The following is a 19895-nucleotide window of genomic DNA, read 5'->3' on the forward strand; positions in this document are numbered from 1 at the left end:
AAAACCAATATTCCAAATTAGCATTGAAACACTTTTGTCAGTTTGTGGATCCATAAAATTCGTAAGCCCCAAATGGCCAGAACAAACCATATAGTATATATTTGCTCTTTCACAATATGAAAGAACGTAAGATGGATTATATTTTCCACATGAAGACTATACTCGCTACATATTAATATACAATTGATAAGTATATTTTAATTAATTTTGTGTATTGTAATTGTCTTACATTTCCTCACACTTGCATAATCTTCAGCTCTTATATAATTGGATGATTCTTTTCATGGCAATACAAGTTAACAAATTTCTACAGACAGTGGAAAAGCATTATTGAAAGTGAAAGTGACACAAGACAGGCACCTTCTTTTGCTTTTGGTACAATCAGCTAAGAGATAAATATACACTTGTGGACCAGCTAAGAAATAAATACAAGTGTTTTGTCTTGAGAACAATTTTATTTTATTTTATACTAAAAGTTATTTCCATCTTTTAGTATGAAATTATTCAGTTTTAGGTACATGATTATCTCTCCTAATATTTATTATTGATTACTATAGTTAGCAAAACCAAAAATAAAACCATTTAATTATTTAATGAATGTTTTATTTTATTTTTCATGAAGTCGGCTTATTTTTTATGCTGGGGATTTACATGTCTATAGCTAGTGAGATGAATATGATAAACTTTTTTGTGACACGGATTGACATCAAAGGCCTGAATTCCCACTTGCCTAGCCTCGCTATTAATTTCCATCGAGGATAATTGGATGACAATTATGGTCCCTATCTAGCATTTGGTGATAATTTAAGATTTTCAACTCCTTTCATAGTTTATAATTTCATATTCTGGCTTATGGTTTTGCTAAATATATTTTTGAGTTATGTTAATGGTTACTCCAACAACATTTTTTAAGGAATACAAAAGAGGAAAATTATAAACAGAAAATTAAGTTCAACACCTCTTGAAATATGAAAATATAATTTATCAAGATTATATTTTTTCATATTAATCTTAAAAGCATAACTCAAAACTAGCTATTAATAATTCTTTAACTTTTAAAAGAATAAGTAAACATGAAACAAATTCAGAAAAGAAAGTATGTACCACATCATCTATTATTCATGTGAAAAATACTTAAATGAATATGAATCTTTTGAAAGCAACTAATAAAATCTTGCTACTATATTAAAATTTAGTTATAAATGATAGAACCATAAAATATAAATAAATTATCTCTAAATGCAACGTGTTGTATAAGGTTTTATGCAAGTTTTTATCTATTCATGTTTAGTTATTATTCACTCTTCAAATAAAATATTACAAATAAATGATTGATGATATTTTATAGTAACAGTGCATACATATCACATTAGCAAAATTTACTCTAGACAAATAACATAAAATAGGATGAGAATGTAAGTAGGTAACACTCTCTATTTCATATGTTTTGATGTTTTATTCTTTTCGTTATTTCAAATATTTGGATGTTTTAAAAACTCATTGTAGATTTATATATTATTTTTCAAACTATACATTTATTTATTATTTCTCTTTTTTACTATATATTTCTTCATTTATTTTTAATTCATTTTTCAATATGTATTAAATAATATTATTTTAATTAAATTATATCAAATTTTATGTTATTATATAATTTCTTAAAGCAGGTGCATATCCTAAAGATATAAAGGAATTGTAGTAAAGTTACTTGCTTTAGTTAATGATTTTGATTTATTTCAATATTCCCAAGTTAGACAATAAAGTTTAACATAGGTTCGTGAAACAAACGATACAAACAATGCAATATCCTTTGTAGGTAGAATCTGGTTTGATAACTCGTCCCCTTCATTTATGATGCCCTTGATGATGATTGAGTTTTTCAATAACATTATTTAAAAGAAATAAGCTCAGCAAGTATTCTGACTTCTAAGCATTGTAAGAGCATAAAAAAATTTCCTGGAAAAATGAACAATCTCAAATTCATTTTCAAATTTTTTAAACACGAGTGAAATTAGGGACCAATGTAAAAATATTCTTTAAAAAGAATAGTGTTTACTAATTCTTAAAACTCTTGAAAATGAAGTTGAAAATTTCTTTCCTATTGTTGGAAATGCTTGAAATATGTTACTGTGTTAGTTCCACATTATCTAATATTAGAATAAAGTAGAGGAATCAATATTATCATTGGACTCAAATCCCTTGTTGTAATGTGCACCAGATATAAACATCAAATAGAACACCCCATGGGCAGGTAGGCTATGGTTGTGCTAGGGTTTGCCGAATCTCGTTAACAAATTCTCTTGTTTATTCTATTCTCTTTATTTTGTGCACATTATTTGATTTTTGTGGCTAACGTTACGCAAAGATCGCTTCCGCTGCACCAACACCTACTACTAAAAATATTCTATCACGTTTTAGGTAAGTGATTAATTTCTTTGAAGGTATGTGATTGCATTTTTCAATAACTATTGTTATATGAAATCGAACTTTTGATCTTTTAGTCATCTTGAGAATTTAACGGAATCTTACCTCAGTAAATATGCTTTTTCGGTAATGAAGTTGAAATTTTGGGATTAAGTTGGTAAAAAAATTGGATATCCAAACATCTTCACTCCTCATTTATTTAATTTTGATGCATACCAATATAATGTATATAAAAATAATGCGTGGACAATCAGTTTCCATTTAGTCCAATATATTCGAGAAAGGACAATTTAGAAGTAATAAATAATTAAAAATATGAAAGAAATGGGGGAAATGTGAGAAGCATAGCACCGCCCGCAGTGTGAGGCTATATATCCCCACAATAGAAGCCCCACTCACACATCCCTCAATTTCAACCAAACCCTTTCTTTCTCCCTCCTTTCCCCGTTAATTTCAGTTCCACATGTTGCAAATGGAGCCTCAGCGCCAACTATCACCATCACCACCGTCTTCCAATTTTGCTACTCCCAGTTTCAGCAGTTACTCTTCTCAAACCCTCGCTCAGATTGCCGCCAGAGTCATTAGCGAACTCGCCACCCTCGGCGACCACTGGGACCCACCCAACGACGACGAAGTAGAAGACGATTTTGAATTCGCTTTTGTTTCGCTAGACCAGAATTCATCACCTGTATCCGCTGATGACATTTTCTCCAACGGTCACATCAGGCCAACTTACCCTCTCTTCGATCGTACTCTCCTCTACGACGACGACGACGACGTCGTTTCGGTTCCCGAAACGACTTCCCTTCCTCCTCGTCGTTTACCTCTGAGGAAGCTTATGTTCGAGGAAGAACGAGGGGACTCGTGTTCAGCTTCATCAGATGAAAGCAACGAAGTGAACGAACTCATTGGTGTTCCAGAAGGGAGTTACTGCGTGTGGACCCCACCGTGTAAGAAGAAGAGTAACTCCATGCGTTCTTTGTCATCGAAGCGGTGGAAGCTTCGAGATTTGTTGCTTCGGAGCAACAGCGATGGAAAGAAGGGACAATTCTTGTTTATGGGTCCCACTAAGCGATACTCTACCGGCGGGAATGGTGGCGATATTTCAACTCTGAATAGAAGCTAGCTAGTACATTAATTTTCTTTTAGTATTTGGGATCAAAATCAAATTACATTTTTACTTTTTTGTGCTTTATTGAGTATTCCGATTTAATGGCCTTTTTCTTTTATTGTAATTAAAGTGCGTAAGGTTTATTATCCTTTGTTGTTGTAAAGTATTATCTTTATTTTGGTTGTAGTCTTTATGGATATGATTTTTGGACAGTGGATGTGATGGTGGGGTTAACTCAGATTTGAATATCTTCCTTGGTGGAATTAGTGAAGGAAACTACTTAAAATAGTCAATTTATATAGAGAAATGATGCAGTAAATATTTTTTATTATGACCAGTATAAATATGTTTTTATACACAATTATCATACCATTTATTAGTCATTAGTTATTTTTCTTGAAAAATTAATAAAAATTAAATATAAATAATAAATAATATAATAGCAATGTATAAAATTTTGAAAGTCTTGATCACATATATTAGTGTAAATGGAGATACTCACTCCTTAGACAATTTCTTTCTCAATAAAAGAGTTACCATAGAATACGTTGTATTTTTGAAGATTAAGGAGACGGTGGAAACTGGATAGAAATCGTGTGGGTCTCACACGGCATAGACTGAGGTGTACTCGAGTCCTTTATCCATTGCCAAAAAAAGTTGCTGATTCTCATACGAGAAAGAAGTGAACATGGAAAGGATTTTCACATCTCCAAATATATGTAATTTTTACATTATATATAGTAATATCACCCATGAAAGAAATACTAAAAATATAATGTCAGGTTAATAGGTGGTATAGAATATCATTTATTTAAATAATCAAAATAGGAAATGTTGATTGAAAAATACAACTCTTATTGAGGGATGTTTCAACTTTTGAACAAATTTACTCACAATTCCAGTGGTGGCGTGGTTGTCACAAAACTATGACCAAGCGTATGGTAATCCTTGAGAATCTGACGATTATGTTACATTAGCGTTTTATCCATTAACGCTGAAGTTAGTTCTCCATACAACATTGTTAATACTCAATTCAATTTATATAATTCGTTTCCATTATTTTAACAACAAATAATTTTAAAAAATTGATTCCAAAACTTTATTATTACATTTAGCATGGGTATAGATATTCTAAATAATAGATTTTTGGTGGCCTCAGCAATTAAAAAAGTTATACTAACACTATTGAGATGTATTGTTTGTCAGACAAAAATGTATTTATTATCATTAACTATTAAAAAAACACAAATAAAACAATGAATGATGTATTGATTGTGTATAAATTTTTACACGAAAAATATATATATTTATATATATCATCATTTAATTCCACATAAATCAAGGTCTGAAATATTGTTAATACCTTATTACCGGATAAACCTAAATCTTTAAGAAAGAAATGAAGGGTACATTAGGGGTCACTTTACCTTCTAGAAATATGTTTCAACTTTGAACTTGTATGGCTCTGAGCCTCACATTCTAATATCTCCCCACCTAACTATGCATCCTAATCCTGTGACTTTTGAGTGTTGAAAATTCATCAACGTATTATTCATGAACAACATACAATTATGCATTACCTAATACCAACGCAAACTTAAATTGGAAACCGTCTTGCATGAATGAGCCTACGACTTTACCTGCAAAATACAGTTTTATAGGAATTTTTTACTTTGTTTAGGATTTCTCCTTCTATTTTATTTTCTCCAACTTGTAAAAACTGAAACCGTATAAACAATTTACGACAAAAATAGGAATCAAAACCATAAGTGCTGGATAATACTTTTCATCTTATCTGTTATCTTCTTAGTGAAACAAGAGCTTTACCAACTAGGAAATTAACTAGTGAGAAAAGGCAGGCTAAGTCTATGGAATGTTGGGAAAAGTAGAAGCAAAGCAACACAAATCATTGTGGTTTGTTTCCAATCTTTAATAGGGAAGTTATCTATAAAATTATGTTTCTAGTTTATGTTTTTCATCTATGTAATATTGAACTTGAAATTTTATATTAACATATGCACATATGTAATATTACAGAGTAGTATAATATATGGATCCATGAAAGATTTATGATAAACTAATTTAGTCCCTCAAAATTTATGTCTACCAACTAAGTCAATGAAGAGTCAAAATAGACATTAGGCATTAGGTTTGTCACTCAAACTAACATGACATTTCATATGCATCTAAGGTTACTTTCATGGAATAAACTTCATGTTTATTTTGATCTGGTTGATTTTAACTTTGAGGTATGGAGCTATTTGATAAGAAATGACTTTTTAATTGGAAGCATATCTTCAATCATAAAAATATATCAATGTATGTGTCACTTATTATAATTATTTATAAAAAACATTTAATTATTAAAACATTTTATGGGATAGAAAATGTATTCCCTAAAGTTTCCACACACGTTGCTTAATCTCCAGCTCCTATAATTGGTCATTGGTCTCAGTCGTGGACGAGTGTGCAGTCTTCTTGTGTTGTCCTTTGTTCGTTTGTATTTTATATTTTGTAGGATACAAGTTAACAGAAGTTTCCGCAGACAGTGGAAAAGCATTAGTAAAAGTGAATTAGTTAGCTAGAAGATAAACACACACTAGACTTAACCACCCTAAGGTTGTTTTTGTCTTGACAAGTTGATGTTATACATCGTTATTCCTCTTGAATTACTCTTCATTGCTGAGATTTAATTAATGATTTAATAGATTTATTTTCATTATATTTTCACTCAATTAATATAGATATTTTCTGCAAAAAGAATCCTATAAAAATGACCAAAATAAAATTCGAAAATGATATATATGAACAAAATTTAGGTAAAAAGAAGGTTGGTTAAATTTATATCTTGATATGAAATTCTTTGAACCCATGATACTTTAACTTTGATATTATTTAAAGTTCTATCTGAATTCAGCATGTGTGACATATTTCTCAATATTATATAAGAAAACTGTGAGAGGCCTAATGAATGTATTGATAAGTCCAACATTAAGAGAAAATGTCATACCTATGTGCCTTAATTGGTATATATGGTATGATAGGCATTATCAGCCATGATGAAAAAGTTTACAAGTAAATGGCTCCGAAAAGATATGTGATGGAGAGTAGTCTAAGATATTGTGTGGTTCACCTACCTTGAGCTGTCTAACGGTAATGGACCATTATAAATACTGGCCTACTTGGTCCATTCACTGCACTTCCACAAGGACAATATGCATATGTTAATTTCATTTACATAAATTTCATTTAGATAGTGAAATGAAATGACACACTATAAACTTTGCTGTTGCAATTATACACTGAAGTGAGAAATCAAGACAGTTAATGAAGCCTAAACATGAAACATGCACATCCAATTAATTTGTACCAGACAAAGTGCCTAGGAACAAGGTGGCAAATGTCAATTGTTAAAGGTATATTTTTGTCTTCCATTGAGGATAGCAATTATGATACCTAGTATATCTTTGTGATAAAACATGGGTCCCAAAGGAACCAATAATGGTTGAAAAGGATAAGGGACAAAGTGCAAGGCTCCATAGGAGACGAGTAATGAATAAGGGCTAGTTAGTCAACCACTGAATCCAACCTTAAATTTTTCTTGAACATTGAACATATATAGAGAACATTCCCATCAAGAATTTGAGAAGATGGTGTGAATGGACATGTCTTCTCTTCTGGCTAGCTAAGTACAAGGTTATCCCTTTCACATGCTGACATGCATGCTTATACATCCTTATGAGAATTGTCAATGTGAATGCTTATTAGTGCTACCATGTGAATGCCTTCTGTTCTTTTCTATTGTTGATTAAATAACTTCAATAATATTTAAAAAATATAACTGACATAATACTATCATATTAGTACAAATAATCCTATAATCATGAGGACTTCGTTGATTTTTATTTTAATTTTGTTTAACTACACTTTAAAACAAAAGTAGCACAATCTGCACTACAAGTGATGTTTCCCCATGAAAAATGATAATATATAACATCAAAAACAAACTTTGTCCGAAATCAGGCTAGTCTTAACAAATGGAAGTAGTAGCCACTGAAAATTTGAAGATTATGCAACTCGAAGGAATGAATTCAATTTTTTTTTTGTATTTGTATTAAACAAGTGGAAAGGTTTGTACCTGTAATCAATCTGTAGATTTTTTTGGTAGATGAAATATTATCAACACATTTAAGAGTTGTAACATTTTTTGGCTCATGTACAAACTGAATCTTGGGCTTATTCAAATAGCATACTCTTATCTTGTCAAAAATGTACCTTAGCACTTAGCAGTGCCAAGAAAACAAAAAAACTCATGAATATTAAGGTGTAAAGCTGAACTCTGCTTTAGAACTTGCAAGTTTTTAGACAATATGGTAAAGGGAGAGATAATAGTTCTGATTTATAAAAATTGAACTGCTACCAAGAGATAATACTAAGTAAAAAGTATTTTGGTGATTCTGGTCACCGAAAGATCACATTTTGGTGATTCCATTAGCTTATAACACTGCTTACAGATGCATGATCATGTCTTAAATAGGACAACATCAAAACCTTACAACTTTTCGGTTATAGTCATTAAGAGCTACTTTAATTAATAGAGTTGTTAGACATTAAACATGAGAATCCTATAGGAAAGTTTTCTGGACTAGGTGGTCTGTCCTAAAGTTTTAGCAGAGTATGATCTAGTTGTTTTCTTGATTGGGCTTCAATAATTAATAAAATAAGTAAATAATACGTATAACAATTATCACACATATCATCATTTTCTTCAACAATAACACTACAAACACTCAGAATTCTAACTTTTGTATAATTCAGAAATCAGAATCTGATATAACTACAGACAACCTAACCATGATGGAATTGAACCTGTGGAAGTGGTGCATATAGCTCTATTGACAGGAATATCAAGCACACCCATTGTTCTTAAATCAGTCTCACGCAGGAACAGGAGTCGAGCTCGATGAGCTTTGCAGACTAGCAGCATATTTTCGCGCCCAGTTGTCGTAGTGAACAATTTCCTCAAGGGAAGGCGATGTTACAAGCTCATCTTGATGCTTCTCACATGTTAGCTCCACAACCTTAAAAATATCCAAATAGCTAATCCTGGAAATGGCAAAATAGCCAGTCAGAAGAGAATTCAATTTACATTACAAGAAGACACCTATTGCTGCCTATTAAATATAGACACCTCAAAAGAGGAGCTCTACACAAGCTAAAAAATATAATGGAAATTGAAAATCATTGTCTTCAAAATGTAGTAGAATAACTCATAAAATTGCTTATTGTCTAGCCCTAGAAACAGAAATGGTATCAATTTCATCTCCTCCTTGGCGGTGAAGTTGTGGATCGGAGAGTCGGTATGGTGGACCGACTATCGGAGGGTCAATGCAGTGTGATGGTATGTTGGTATGAGTCTTTGTGGCCTTTAAATAAGTTGGAGTTTATTGAAAACGAATCTATCTTATCATATTTTATTGAAAACGAATCTATATTATCCTATATTTTATTGAAAATGAATCTGATAGGTGTCTTGATATTTTTTTTTATTTTTTTATTTTTTGGATACTCTATCGATACATATCATTTGTGAATCTGAGCGTATCCGTGTCAGATATCGACACGCAAGGGTGTTAGACAAATTCGTGCTTCGGAGTACACAAGCATCAGACTCCTTAGGTGGCAAGCATAATGTGAGCCTTGGATGTAACTACAGACTCAATTGCTAACACAATTGCTCCACATAAGGATGACTCCAATGAGGTAGAAAGTTCCATCTAAACATATAAATAAATAAGGGTGGCCCAATGCACGAAGCTCCCACCCAGTGGGGTTTGGGGAGTTAGATGTATGCAACCTTACTACTGCAAGTGGAGAGGTTATTTCCCGGATCTAAAGCTATAAATAGAGAGAATTTTTTGTTGCAGCATTTGTAATTCTTACTTTTCATCAATAAACAATTCTACAGCTTTTTCATTTGCTGCACTAAGAACCCCTGTCATGGTGCCTCCAGCACGGCCAGCAGCATAGGCAAGATTCATGGATGGGTATTTAACATTGTCAGGAGCTTTAAAGGTTAGTGAACCAAGCCTGCAAAGTCACATTTGAAATTTGGCCCTGTTAAACAAACTAACAACAAATTTTTCTATGGCAAGTGAAATTTAATTACAAGGTTCATCAATCATCATAATAATAAAATTCTGTGATTGTTAAGAAAACGAGAAGCTGAAATTATAGGATAGTAGTTTATGCTTTTCTCAAGAGCTTTTTTGCTGCTTGAAAAATAATCCATATGATAGATATAATGCACCCAACTTAATATTTCTTCACCATATTCACATGACTGAACTTTCAAAAACTATTAGATTTCACAAGGAGGGGGAGGTTGAAGCAAATGACAATGTCATCACATCGTTATGAAACTCCAATCTACATTACATAGCATGAAGAATGAAATATACTCCCTGATTAAGCTTCACAAGGAGACAAAAATGGAGAAGAAATGAAATTATGTGATCATTCATGCATTTGATTATTCATCATAGACATTATAAAAATTCATTTTAACTTCTACAAAATTTGAAGACTCCATGTTAAGTTAATCTGTCTATTTTATTAAGGACTGAAGATAATTGATGGAGTTGAAATGTGCAAGTTTCAGGGAAAAATGATATTACTTGCAAAGATCAAGTCGAGGCCAAGTTATTTCAGAGCAATGAATTCTGTCAGGCCATGATAATGTATAGAGGATTGGCAACCGCATATCAGGCCACCCCAATTGTGCCAGAACAGATGAGTCCTGGAATTAACAAATAATTTATAGCATTAGATAAATAACATTATCTAATGATATCTGCATCCTTTCTTCTATTCCATTTTCCATATAAATATATATGAACTAAAGACTACCCTATCTCACTAACACCTTGGCTAATTTAGCCAAGGACTATGAACTTGTAGGTGCTATTGTTCATCATATATATATGTATGTATGTATCTGAATATATGGATGTTGAAAAGAGCAGTCAACACAACATAGTATAAGGGTTTAACCTGTGTTTCAATCATTGAATGTATGATTGATTGAGCATGAATGACAATCTCAATGTCATCATAGTCAGCTCCAAACAAATAATGTGCTTCAATTACTTCTAGACCCTGCAAAGTAGAAGAAATTTACCTTATAACTTGGAAAATCAGACAACATAATTACAAGATCCATAAGAAGGCATTTTTCAATAAACCTTATTGAAAAGGGTAGCAGAGTCCACAGTTATCTTTTTTCCCATACTCCAGTTGGGATGTTTTAATGCATCAGCAACTTTAACATCTTTTAGCTTTTCTACAGGCCAATCCCTGTCAATCACCAAGAGAATGATACTTAAAGACAGATTTATTTTATAGAAGCAGGAAATAGAACTAAGATAGGAGTGTTTACAGTGCTATATATGCCCTTTCAGTCCCCATTCATTTCAGAAAAAAGAAATGTTTCCAACATAAAACATGGAACAGTAAAACCTTGACCCTTCTGAACATTCAATACAGCGAAAAGTGGACATGGTAGGTTTATTTTACACACCTGAAAGAACCTCCAGAGGCAGTTAAAATAATTTTCCTGAGTGCACCCTCCGGCAACCCTTGGATACACTGAAATGAAGAACCCTTTTAAGTTTCCGCAATAATTGGAGCAGGATAAAAAAATAATTTGTTTCAGTTCAATAAAAAATATGCCATGGCCAGAGAACAATGAGTCATAAATGATGTGGGCATATCTAGAGTCCATTGATCTTATTGAATACACATAATTCTGAAGCTACTATGCACTTTCAAACCTGAAAAATGGCAGAATGCTCTGAATCAGCAGGAAGTATTTTTATGTTATGCTTCTTCGCAAGCGGAAGAACAAAAGGACCTCCAGCAATCAGCGTCTCTTTGTTTGCCAAGGCTATGTCTTTCCCAGCTTCTATCGCAGCAACTGTTGGCTAATAAAATAATGAGATGTATTTCAGCTGCGTTATATCTGTTGTCCGATGAATGATAACAAATATCATTGTTAACATTAGTACCTTTTCTCTCTTATTACTCTTGTTACAGATTTGTTAAATTAAAATAAATATTCACTGATAAATAAATGCTTGCTGATATTGGGAACAAACAAACATTCACATGGTAGGGTGTATAGTTCATTGGATGCAATTTTCTTATACTTCTTTTCTTTATTTATTCCTTCTACTTTGTCTCTTCTCTAACTTTTGTTTCCAGTAGACAGGCTATATAATCATATACGTGTAGAATGACATCCATGAACTTCCACGCTGTATTGGACCATTCTCCTTTCAAACAATCAATGCTCAAAAATAAAATTAATAAGCATGTTTCACTATTTTCCACTTAATGGGTCATTTTTCATGTTAAATGTGATAGAGGAAATTAGTATTGCAAGATATGCGGACATGTGGACACAGAAGACCTGGTTATATAGCAATCGAATAGATTGGTGACCAAGAAGAGCCGAAAATAGGGGTAAAAAAGGTTACCTTGAGTCCTGCACAGCCCACTATTCCCGTGACTACGCTGACAGCATCTGGGTGGCGAGCAACCTGAGAATATATAATATATGAAAAATTGGCTTTCTAAGACAAACTACACCATACGAACTACCAGATGTTCACCTCAATGATTCCCTGTTCTCCAGGGATGATCTCAGGTTTTTGTTCAACACCATTTAAGGCCTCTTCAAGTTCCGCAATTAATGATTCATCTCTAACAGAAACAAGTTGAGGCTTAAACCTCTTTATCTGTGCAACATAATATTAGAAACATTATTATTAATTTGGGGGGATATCGAAGGGAGTGACTGAATCAAGTCCATAAGGTCAAGAAATTTCAGATTGAATAATTTAATGCTGGTCATAGGTAGATTGACAAATCAAACCATAGTTCCGCTCTACACGCTTAGAATGAATTGTTTACCTGATCTGCAAGAAGAGTAATGTTTGAACCAGCTGCAAGTGCTACAACTCTAAATTTATCTGGATTCTCAGCCACAATATCTAGCGTCTAAAAAAGAATAAAGGGGATAAGATGCACTGCATCAAAGAATCAAAAAAATAAGAGACAAAGGCAAGTCCAGCTACATCTACAATGAACTTTGTCAATCCAACATATTATTATATTACAACTAGTCATGTTAGATAGTTAGAATAAATTGGATTGCATCTCCGCCGATACCTGAGTTCCAATTGAACCAGTAGATCCAACGATGGAGATGGGTTTTGGCCCCTCCCAAGTTTTAACACTTGCTTCTGGCACCGCTCGTCCTGGCCAGGCTGGTGGTGGTGCCTGCGCCGAGCAATAAACTCGTCTTCCAGCTGTTGCTCCACAATCTTTTCTTTTCAAAGCAAAACTACCTGAGAATCAAATGATCATAAAACATGTCAAGGGTCAAATTTCACCTAACCATCACAATTGGTCAGAACCAAAACGGCAAAACCCACTATGTTCAATGCAATTGACATTAAAACAGAACATGACAAATAATGTCTTCCACAAAACAAAACATAATAGTACTTAACAACCGCAGCATCAATATAGTACACAATAATGACTCATACAAAACTCATAACATGACATTCTTATCAGTATCAGCAGCAATTTTATTTTTACTTTCTTAAATGCAAGGAAGAGCAATAGTTAAAATCACAGCACATAAAACATAATTGAATACAAGCAAATGGAGGTGGGGTTCTATAAAGTTCTTGACTTTAGGATTTTCCCAGTACACATGAAGGAAAGTTAAGAGATTTGGAAAGAAAAGAACCTGGGAATTTAGCAGTGAGGAGGGTATTGGACTTGAAGGAATCAGTGAAAAAAAGTGACTTAACTTCAGTTGGGGGAGACAAATTGAGAGCCATGAAAGATAAACAAAAGTTGAGTATGAATATTGAATAGAAAAGATTATGAAGAGAGAGTTTGTTGAATATGGTGGTAGAATGAAATGGCTTAGTTTAATAAAGCCACAGCCACCAATAGAAGAGGGGAATAGAAATGGAAAGTAGATTAACAGATTAGATTATCTCTTAAACCAGTTAACGCACACACTTTTTTATTTTCTGAGTAAAACTCATTAAATGTATGTGACTCAATGAATCGTATGAAGAATATGTCAAGGGGACTTCTTTATTATATATTCAATTTATACACATTCAATTTTCTCATACTTATTTTCCCTTATTATAGAGTATTATTCATATATCCTTGTCCTCACCATACTTTAGGTAAGAGACTCTATATTAATATATATTATCTTCATTGTTAGTTGCATGTTAGGACGGGTGTGCATGAATCACCATTCCTCCATGTTAAGTGTTAACTATGTACTTGGATTATATGCACTCTGCCCAACAAGTACAAGGTGATTTTAGCATTCAACTTTGGACTTTCTTACTTGTTGCTGGATTTTAATCCTACAAAACCTTTATATTTTACTATTTTTATAAAGTTATATTATTATAAAGGGAATTACTAATTATTTTATGCCATTTTATCGTGCATATTTTACCTTATTAAGAAATTATATTATCAGTTTATATCATGTAACTTATAAATTGCATTCAATTAAGCATCAATTATATCATCTAATTCTTCTTATATATTTTTTCTTTATTACAATTTATAATGGACTAAATTTTTCTCTCTGCCACTTGATTTCAAAGTGTCAAAATTATGAAATTTAGTAGTAGTTGGTAATGAATTGCGCTGACATATTTGAATATTGAAACTTGAAAGTTGAAACAGCTACCCTTACTATAATTTATTAGCGAGAGAGGATGCTAGATTTCTTGGCAGCTGAGTTATTAGTAACTCGAAACTCAAATGATTTAATTACTTAGATTATTATTTTTTCTTGTGATATGAATTACCAAACCTTGGTATAAACTATAAAACAATACAAAGCTTCAAACATCATAGTTAAAAAAATAGAATTTACTTACCAAATTTAAAGATTTTGAATAAAAATCCACTTTGTCGAGTAATGCATAAATTTAAAATAACAAAATTCTGTTGTGTTAGTTTTCAAGTTTGAATGTTTGACGCCTTCAAAACGTTACTTATTTGACTAACAAATATCTCGTGTGTTGTCATGAAATGGGACATGGCGTGTTTCTTTCTTATTTATATTTGACCAGACACATATATACTTTTCTTTCTTATTTATCCTAAATAGTAGTAAATAGTGTTAAAATCTATAAGATTAAAAAATAGTGTTAAAAGAATTTTATAAAACTTTGTTGAAAAATTGAAGCTTTACATTGGGGTAGTGGCGGTAGTCTTCAAACACTAGAGATTGTAATTATGTCTGAATAATTATATAAACATCCTTTGAACCAAGTCTGTCTCTTAAATGAATATGAATATTATATATATATATAAAGCAAATCTCTCTCAAACAAGTTAATCTAATATTTTAAAGTCAATGATTAGTCTAAAAATATTTGTGAAAAGTATACAACTATTTCAAAACTAGAGCGCATGTAGACCAAAAATAATCTATATTTTCTTCCAATAGTTTCAAAAGTCAACCCAATAAATTTGGTATGATATTATACTTTTATTATATCAACATTCCAGACTTATTACACCAGGAATGGGAAGTCCTCATCATCCAATTCCACACTTTGATGGAAGGATATTTTTGTGTTAATTACCTTATAAGTTAGGAGCTATTTCTTTTAGTGTTTTTCTGTAATTGATATATTTCCACATGAGCTGAGAAACTTGTTGTTTGCTGATGCCATGGGTGTTTGCATCATTAGGCCTTAGTCTGATGTTCACTTTCTTAAATTACCAAAAAACTAAGAAGGAAAGGTTTGTATTTCAAACTCAAAGCAAGTCTCTATCATATATAATTTAATCTAATATTTTAAATTAATCTATATCTTCGTTCTTTGAATATTTTCCAAAGTCAACCCATTTTTTTTTTACATAATATTAGAATTCTATAGGTATCTTTTTCTAAAAAATAATATTGTTTTCCAAAGATATATTATAAAATAAAACAATTTAATTTTTTACTTTCATAATTTCTTAACTTAATTGTACAAACACATTCAAATATACTTATATCAATCTATGGAGTTAACCCAATCCCAACCCACCGTAACTTGGTTGAGTACTTGAGTCAAAGTCTATTAAAATGTTTCGACCAAAATATCAAACCTGGTTCGGGTTATAGTCGAACCGGTATCACACTTACATCACTTCATGTGTTATGCCTGTATACTCATAAAACAGTAGAATAGTGCATAGTTGCATATAATAAAAAATAGTACCCACTTTCGTGATCTCTTCCTCAAAAGGAGATTATTAGTATCCGGTAAAAAAGAACAATATTTTTTCTTGCATAATACTCTCCCATAAAAAAACGTTCATTTGCATTTTGTATTGACGCCTAGTTCACAGTACAAGATAGGAGTGAGTATCAACAAATATTATTTCAAGCTTATTCAGAACTTGGAGACTCTAAAAGGTTATATTTCCAATTTCATGTTTTGGTATGATGATGACGGAATATGATTTACCTTCATTACTCTTCTTGTATCTCACCAGAATTGATAACTGAGGTGCTGTTGCTGCCTTCTATTACACCTTCTGATTTAGATTGTTCAGGGATCCTATTTACCTCATCAGAGACCTCTGGAGACTGAGCTAGTGGCTGATTATCTGATGCCTGTTCCTTTTGTACCACCGGCTTTGGTCGTCTAATAGCTTCTGCAGCCCCCTCCATCGCGATTGGGGGAGGTTGAGGGGGAACCCAAGAACGTTGGACTGGCTTTTGGCTGGAAGTAGCTGCATAAGGTGCTACATTATAGTCATTTTCATTATCAATCTCCGTGATTCTGGCATTTTTCGTCTGCCACCAGGGCACTGGGTCATCACCCTTTATTATTTGATTGGTATCTTGGACCTTGATATTGAACCCTACACCATTTACTTGAGACTGAAGAACTTGGGTAGAAGTGTTTTGAACCTGAGAAGCAAATAATCAGATCCTATCGAATAATATTAAGTAAAGAAATGTCCAGAGTTATGCATAAATTAGTGTTTCATGAAAGAAAGAAAAAGTAAGCACCAAATGTTTATATCATTCTATGGGTTAATAAGAAGCCCCAATATAACTCAATGCATATTATATCTTTCAGATTAGAAACAAGATAACCACCTCCCATTTACCCGAGGTATCCTAATTCCTAACAAATGTAACATAAAAATTATCCTCTTTTCGACTTACCTCAAATCCCTTTTACTATCTTTAATACAAGATTCAGTTAGGCCGGTATAAAATCATATAGCCCAACAATATTTGTGTCCATTTCTTACAAATACAAGGACCAATTTAAAGATATTCTAAAATTTTAATTTGACATTTGCAAACAGTAGATGATTATGGAGGTTGGCATAGAATACAGTTAAACCTTCAACTGCTTTGAATATTATGATCTAATCAAAAAGAAAACTTCACATGAAATTTATCATTACCTCCATATATGGATGAAGGCCATTTGATGGTTCAACAGATGCAGGTGGGGATGACGATCTCACTGCACATGACATTCTAATTATAGGAAATAATTTATAAAATGAGACTGGGTTAATTTAGATTTTAATTAACATGTAGCAACCTGAGCGCAAGCCATAGTCCGCCTTCCCATTTGCAATCAGTTGCTGCACATTTAAAAAAATACAGTTTCCAAAAGTCAACTTATCATACAATTCAAATGAGGATCATAAAAGGTGTGCCAAAATTTTATTAAAGATGATACAAGATTGGCCAACTAAGCCTGTTTATATCTGACCTTCGAACTTGTTTGAGTAAGTCGGAGATCTTCTTGCCCTGAGACAGGTACTCCATTAGGAACTATATTTTGTACCATAATTGGGCCAAAACAAAAATTAATATGAACGTGAAATTCTAAGTAACAAATAAGTGTGCTGGGATTTCTGACATAAAAATCCACTGAATATATCATGAAATCTCAAAATATACTATGAAAGTCGAAATCAAGGAAATAATTGAGCTTCTCGACACAGTAATGAAACTAAGATCCAGTTAGAATAATTAAAATGCACATAAAATTTGTCAAAGCTCTTGATCACCACATCCCACATCCCTTGTAGCATTCTCAACTTAATGGTTATAAATACACAAGTTCCCCAATTTCACAACGACATGTATATTAATATACAAGCACTATTGGCAAATTAGAAATCAAACTTCCAAGCATTGGAAACTTTTCATCTTATCCTGAATGATTAAATGGATTCAATTACCTTCCAATCTTCTTATGGCATTAGTCATTAACTTCATTTCTTGTATTTGTTTGTCTAAAAGTCCCACAACTTCCACAAAGCATTTCCTCTCTGCAAATTATAAAACCAGATGCAAAAACCGCTACAGTCATTTCTTAGAAATAAAGAGCATCCGTGGAAAGTGGGAGCATTGAAACAAATCAAAGATATTCCATAGCATGCAAATTAAAGTTCTATAGTGCCCACCTTCAACTTTTGAAGCCAGAATTTCTTGGCTTGCTCTAGCCACATCTGCAGCAGCAGCTGCAGCTGATTTTGCAGCTTGTGCAGTTTCTTCTGCTAACGATGGTTTTTTGTCCGTGATCTTTAATTGTTCATCATCTTCCTCTAAGACAACCTTGCGTACCCAAGATTTTAACCGGGGAAGAATGGATTTCTAAAACATTGAAGATGCTTACAAAGTTCAGTGAGGATCAACCCAAAATGTGATACAACTTGTACATAGCAAGATGATAAGTACAGTGAAGAATAAAAATATAAATAACCTACTAAACATAACACAGCAATATGCTCCTCAACCATTAAGACACCAATTTGATGACATCATGTAGAACAGTTGGTGGTAAATACCTTAATTATTATGGCTGTTCCAGCACCTGAAGCAGCCAGTAGCCCAATTGCAACAAGGGCATGGTACCAGTGAAATCTGGAGCGCAATGAAGTGTTAACACCACTAGAAGCAGGTAAACCCGTCTGCAAGGTTTGTGGTTGGGGTTGTTGTTGAATATTTGATGCCGTCTTCAATTGTCCATCTGTTAGTATTACCAATAAGTGATGTTCAAAATGTTACCGATGTAGGAACCAATCCAATTCAATTGAAAACAAAATTAAATGGAGGACTATACTGTAATTACAATATTAGACACTTCACCTTGATTTACACCAGCTGTCTGCACACTTGGAGATGAATCCTGTGATTTGAACCAAAAGTAAGGATTAAAACGGATAAACATAGCGATGAACTGATAATCAATTGGTTGTTTGTCTATGAACAAGAAAAAGAGCACTTCCGAAAATTGAGTGACTGATAATAATAAAAAGAAACTAGCTTACTGGAACACGCTGAAAGGCTTCATCTATCTCCTCCTTCGTAAGGCCCTTCTTCTCCAGAAAAGATCGCCTGTAGATAACAGGGGAACCTTTAACTTTAGGGTGAGATAAGAATTTCACAGCATTCTGAATTTGGTCTTCGCGCAATGGTTGTGAGTTCACAAAGACTGATGTTGCTGAAGTCTGTCTAGCAGGGTCCTCTGTGGCATTTGTTGGTTGCACAGTCTCAGCACCTAAACCTCAAAAGAGAGAAAGATTCAGCAAAAGAGTTTTGACATACTGCGAACAATGTAAATTACAACTTATCTGAAATTTCTGCTAGCAAATGAAAACATTCAATAACAAGAAACACGAATAGAAAAGTAAGGAAACTGTCGCATTAATTCTGAACTTTGCACTTACAGTACAACAACCAGGACAAGATAATTCAAAATATCATTTCGTCAATTAAATAAGTAATTGACGATTCCATTATTAATTCTAAAAATTAACTAAGACATGTTACAGATATTTCTAACATATACTTTTTTTACTATACGAAAGTAATGCATACATGAATCAAGAGAGGAACAGAAGAAAGCAAAAAGAATAAAGTTATTGCAGAAGTGAAAAATAGAATCAGGAAAAGGCACTATCTAGATTCCGAGACAATTACAGAATCTATAAAGATAAGTAATAAAAAGGAAATCAGAAATGAATAAAATCAGCGAAAAAATAGAATTGAAATAAGAAAAACCTTGGTTTACATCGGAAGCGGTGGGAAGAGGTGGTGATTGGGTGGCCATGCGTTCTATCTTTCAGCTACTCTCTTCGTCAAAATTCCTAAAAGCAGGGGATACAGAGATTATTATTTATATTTATTATATTATTATATTATGAGAAATAAAAGGAGTGAACATCAAGATGGAAATGAAAATGAAATGACTGGACTTGGGGGTTT

General features: G+C 32.7%; 3 protein-coding genes and 1 long non-coding RNA gene across 6 annotated transcripts; 1 reads left to right on the forward strand and 3 right to left on the reverse strand.

The window, feature by feature from the left end:
• LOC109361647 lies at positions 2847-3867 on the forward strand. Its single transcript, XM_019607165.1, has 2 exons — positions 2847-3553; positions 3749-3867. The coding sequence occupies exon 1, from the start codon at positions 2888-2890 to the stop codon at positions 3548-3550; it is 663 nt and encodes a 220-aa protein (XP_019462710.1). The 5' UTR covers positions 2847-2887; the 3' UTR covers positions 3551-3553; positions 3749-3867.
• LOC109361648 lies at positions 3407-3755 on the reverse strand. The gene is made up of 2 exons (XR_002109311.1): positions 3606-3755; positions 3407-3550 (listed from the first exon to the last, which is right to left on the reverse strand). It is a non-coding gene; the product is annotated as an uncharacterized LOC109361648 (long non-coding RNA).
• On the reverse strand, positions 5710-19821 carry LOC109362494 (peroxisomal membrane protein PEX14-like). Of its 3 annotated transcripts, XM_019608322.1 has the most exons (11): positions 19692-19821; positions 18959-19188; positions 18777-18816; positions 18476-18657; positions 18092-18281; positions 17867-17956; positions 17392-17453; positions 17218-17260; positions 17075-17136; positions 16117-16565; positions 5710-5721 (listed from the first exon to the last, which is right to left on the reverse strand). In XM_019608322.1, the coding sequence occupies exons 1-10, from the start codon at positions 19738-19740 to the stop codon at positions 16122-16124; spliced, it is 1392 nt and encodes a 463-aa protein (XP_019463867.1). In that variant the 5' UTR covers positions 19741-19821; the 3' UTR covers positions 5710-5721; positions 16117-16121. The 3 variants fall into 3 exon arrangements, with proteins under 3 accessions (XP_019463867.1, XP_019463868.1, XP_019463866.1); XM_019608323.1 differs by lacking the exon at positions 5710-5721 and having other exon boundaries at positions 15835-16565; positions 17392-17429; XM_019608321.1 differs by lacking the exon at positions 5710-5721 and having other exon boundaries at positions 15835-16565.
• Positions 8317-13581, reverse strand: LOC109362493 (1-deoxy-D-xylulose 5-phosphate reductoisomerase, chloroplastic-like). The gene is made up of 12 exons (XM_019608320.1): positions 13356-13581; positions 12767-12945; positions 12509-12595; positions 12208-12333; positions 12073-12135; positions 11368-11517; positions 11115-11182; positions 10780-10891; positions 10589-10693; positions 10213-10334; positions 9479-9625; positions 8317-8641 (listed from the first exon to the last, which is right to left on the reverse strand). Exons 1-12 carry the CDS (start codon positions 13447-13449, stop codon positions 8473-8475), a joined length of 1422 nt encoding a protein of 473 aa, XP_019463865.1. The 5' UTR covers positions 13450-13581; the 3' UTR covers positions 8317-8472.

Source organism: Lupinus angustifolius, chromosome LG12 (genome assembly GCF_001865875.1).
Source record: "Lupinus angustifolius cultivar Tanjil chromosome LG12, LupAngTanjil_v1.0, whole genome shotgun sequence".
NCBI classification, from domain to species: domain Eukaryota; kingdom Viridiplantae; phylum Streptophyta; class Magnoliopsida; order Fabales; family Fabaceae; genus Lupinus; species Lupinus angustifolius.

Excerpts from the sequence above, each read along its gene's own strand:
- LOC109362493 (XM_019608320.1), bottom strand. The coding sequence starts at position 13,449 with ATGGCTCTCAATTTGTCTCCCCCAACTGAAGTTAAGTCACTTTTTTTC. Across the intron at positions 12,596-12,766 it reads CTGGTTCAATTGGAACTCAG|ACGCTAGATATTGTGGCTGA; the intron begins GTATCGGCGGAG and ends ATTCTTTTTTAG. Across the intron at positions 11,183-11,367 it reads AGCATTCTGCCATTTTTCAG|TGTATCCAAGGGTTGCCGGA; the intron begins GTTTGAAAGTGC and ends TCTTCATTTCAG.
- LOC109362494 (XM_019608322.1), bottom strand. The coding sequence starts at position 19,740 with ATGGCCACCCAATCACCACCTCTTCCCACCGCTTCCGATGTAAACCAA. Across the intron at positions 19,189-19,691 it reads CGCTTCCGATGTAAACCAAG|GTGCTGAGACTGTGCAACCA; the intron begins GTTTTTCTTATT and ends TTTGAGGTTTAG. Across the intron at positions 18,658-18,776 it reads GACAGCTGGTGTAAATCAAG|ATGGACAATTGAAGACGGCA; the intron begins GTGAAGTGTCTA and ends TAATACTAACAG.
- LOC109361647 (XM_019607165.1), top strand. The coding sequence starts at position 2,888 with ATGTTGCAAATGGAGCCTCAGCGCCAACTATCACCATCACCACCGTCT.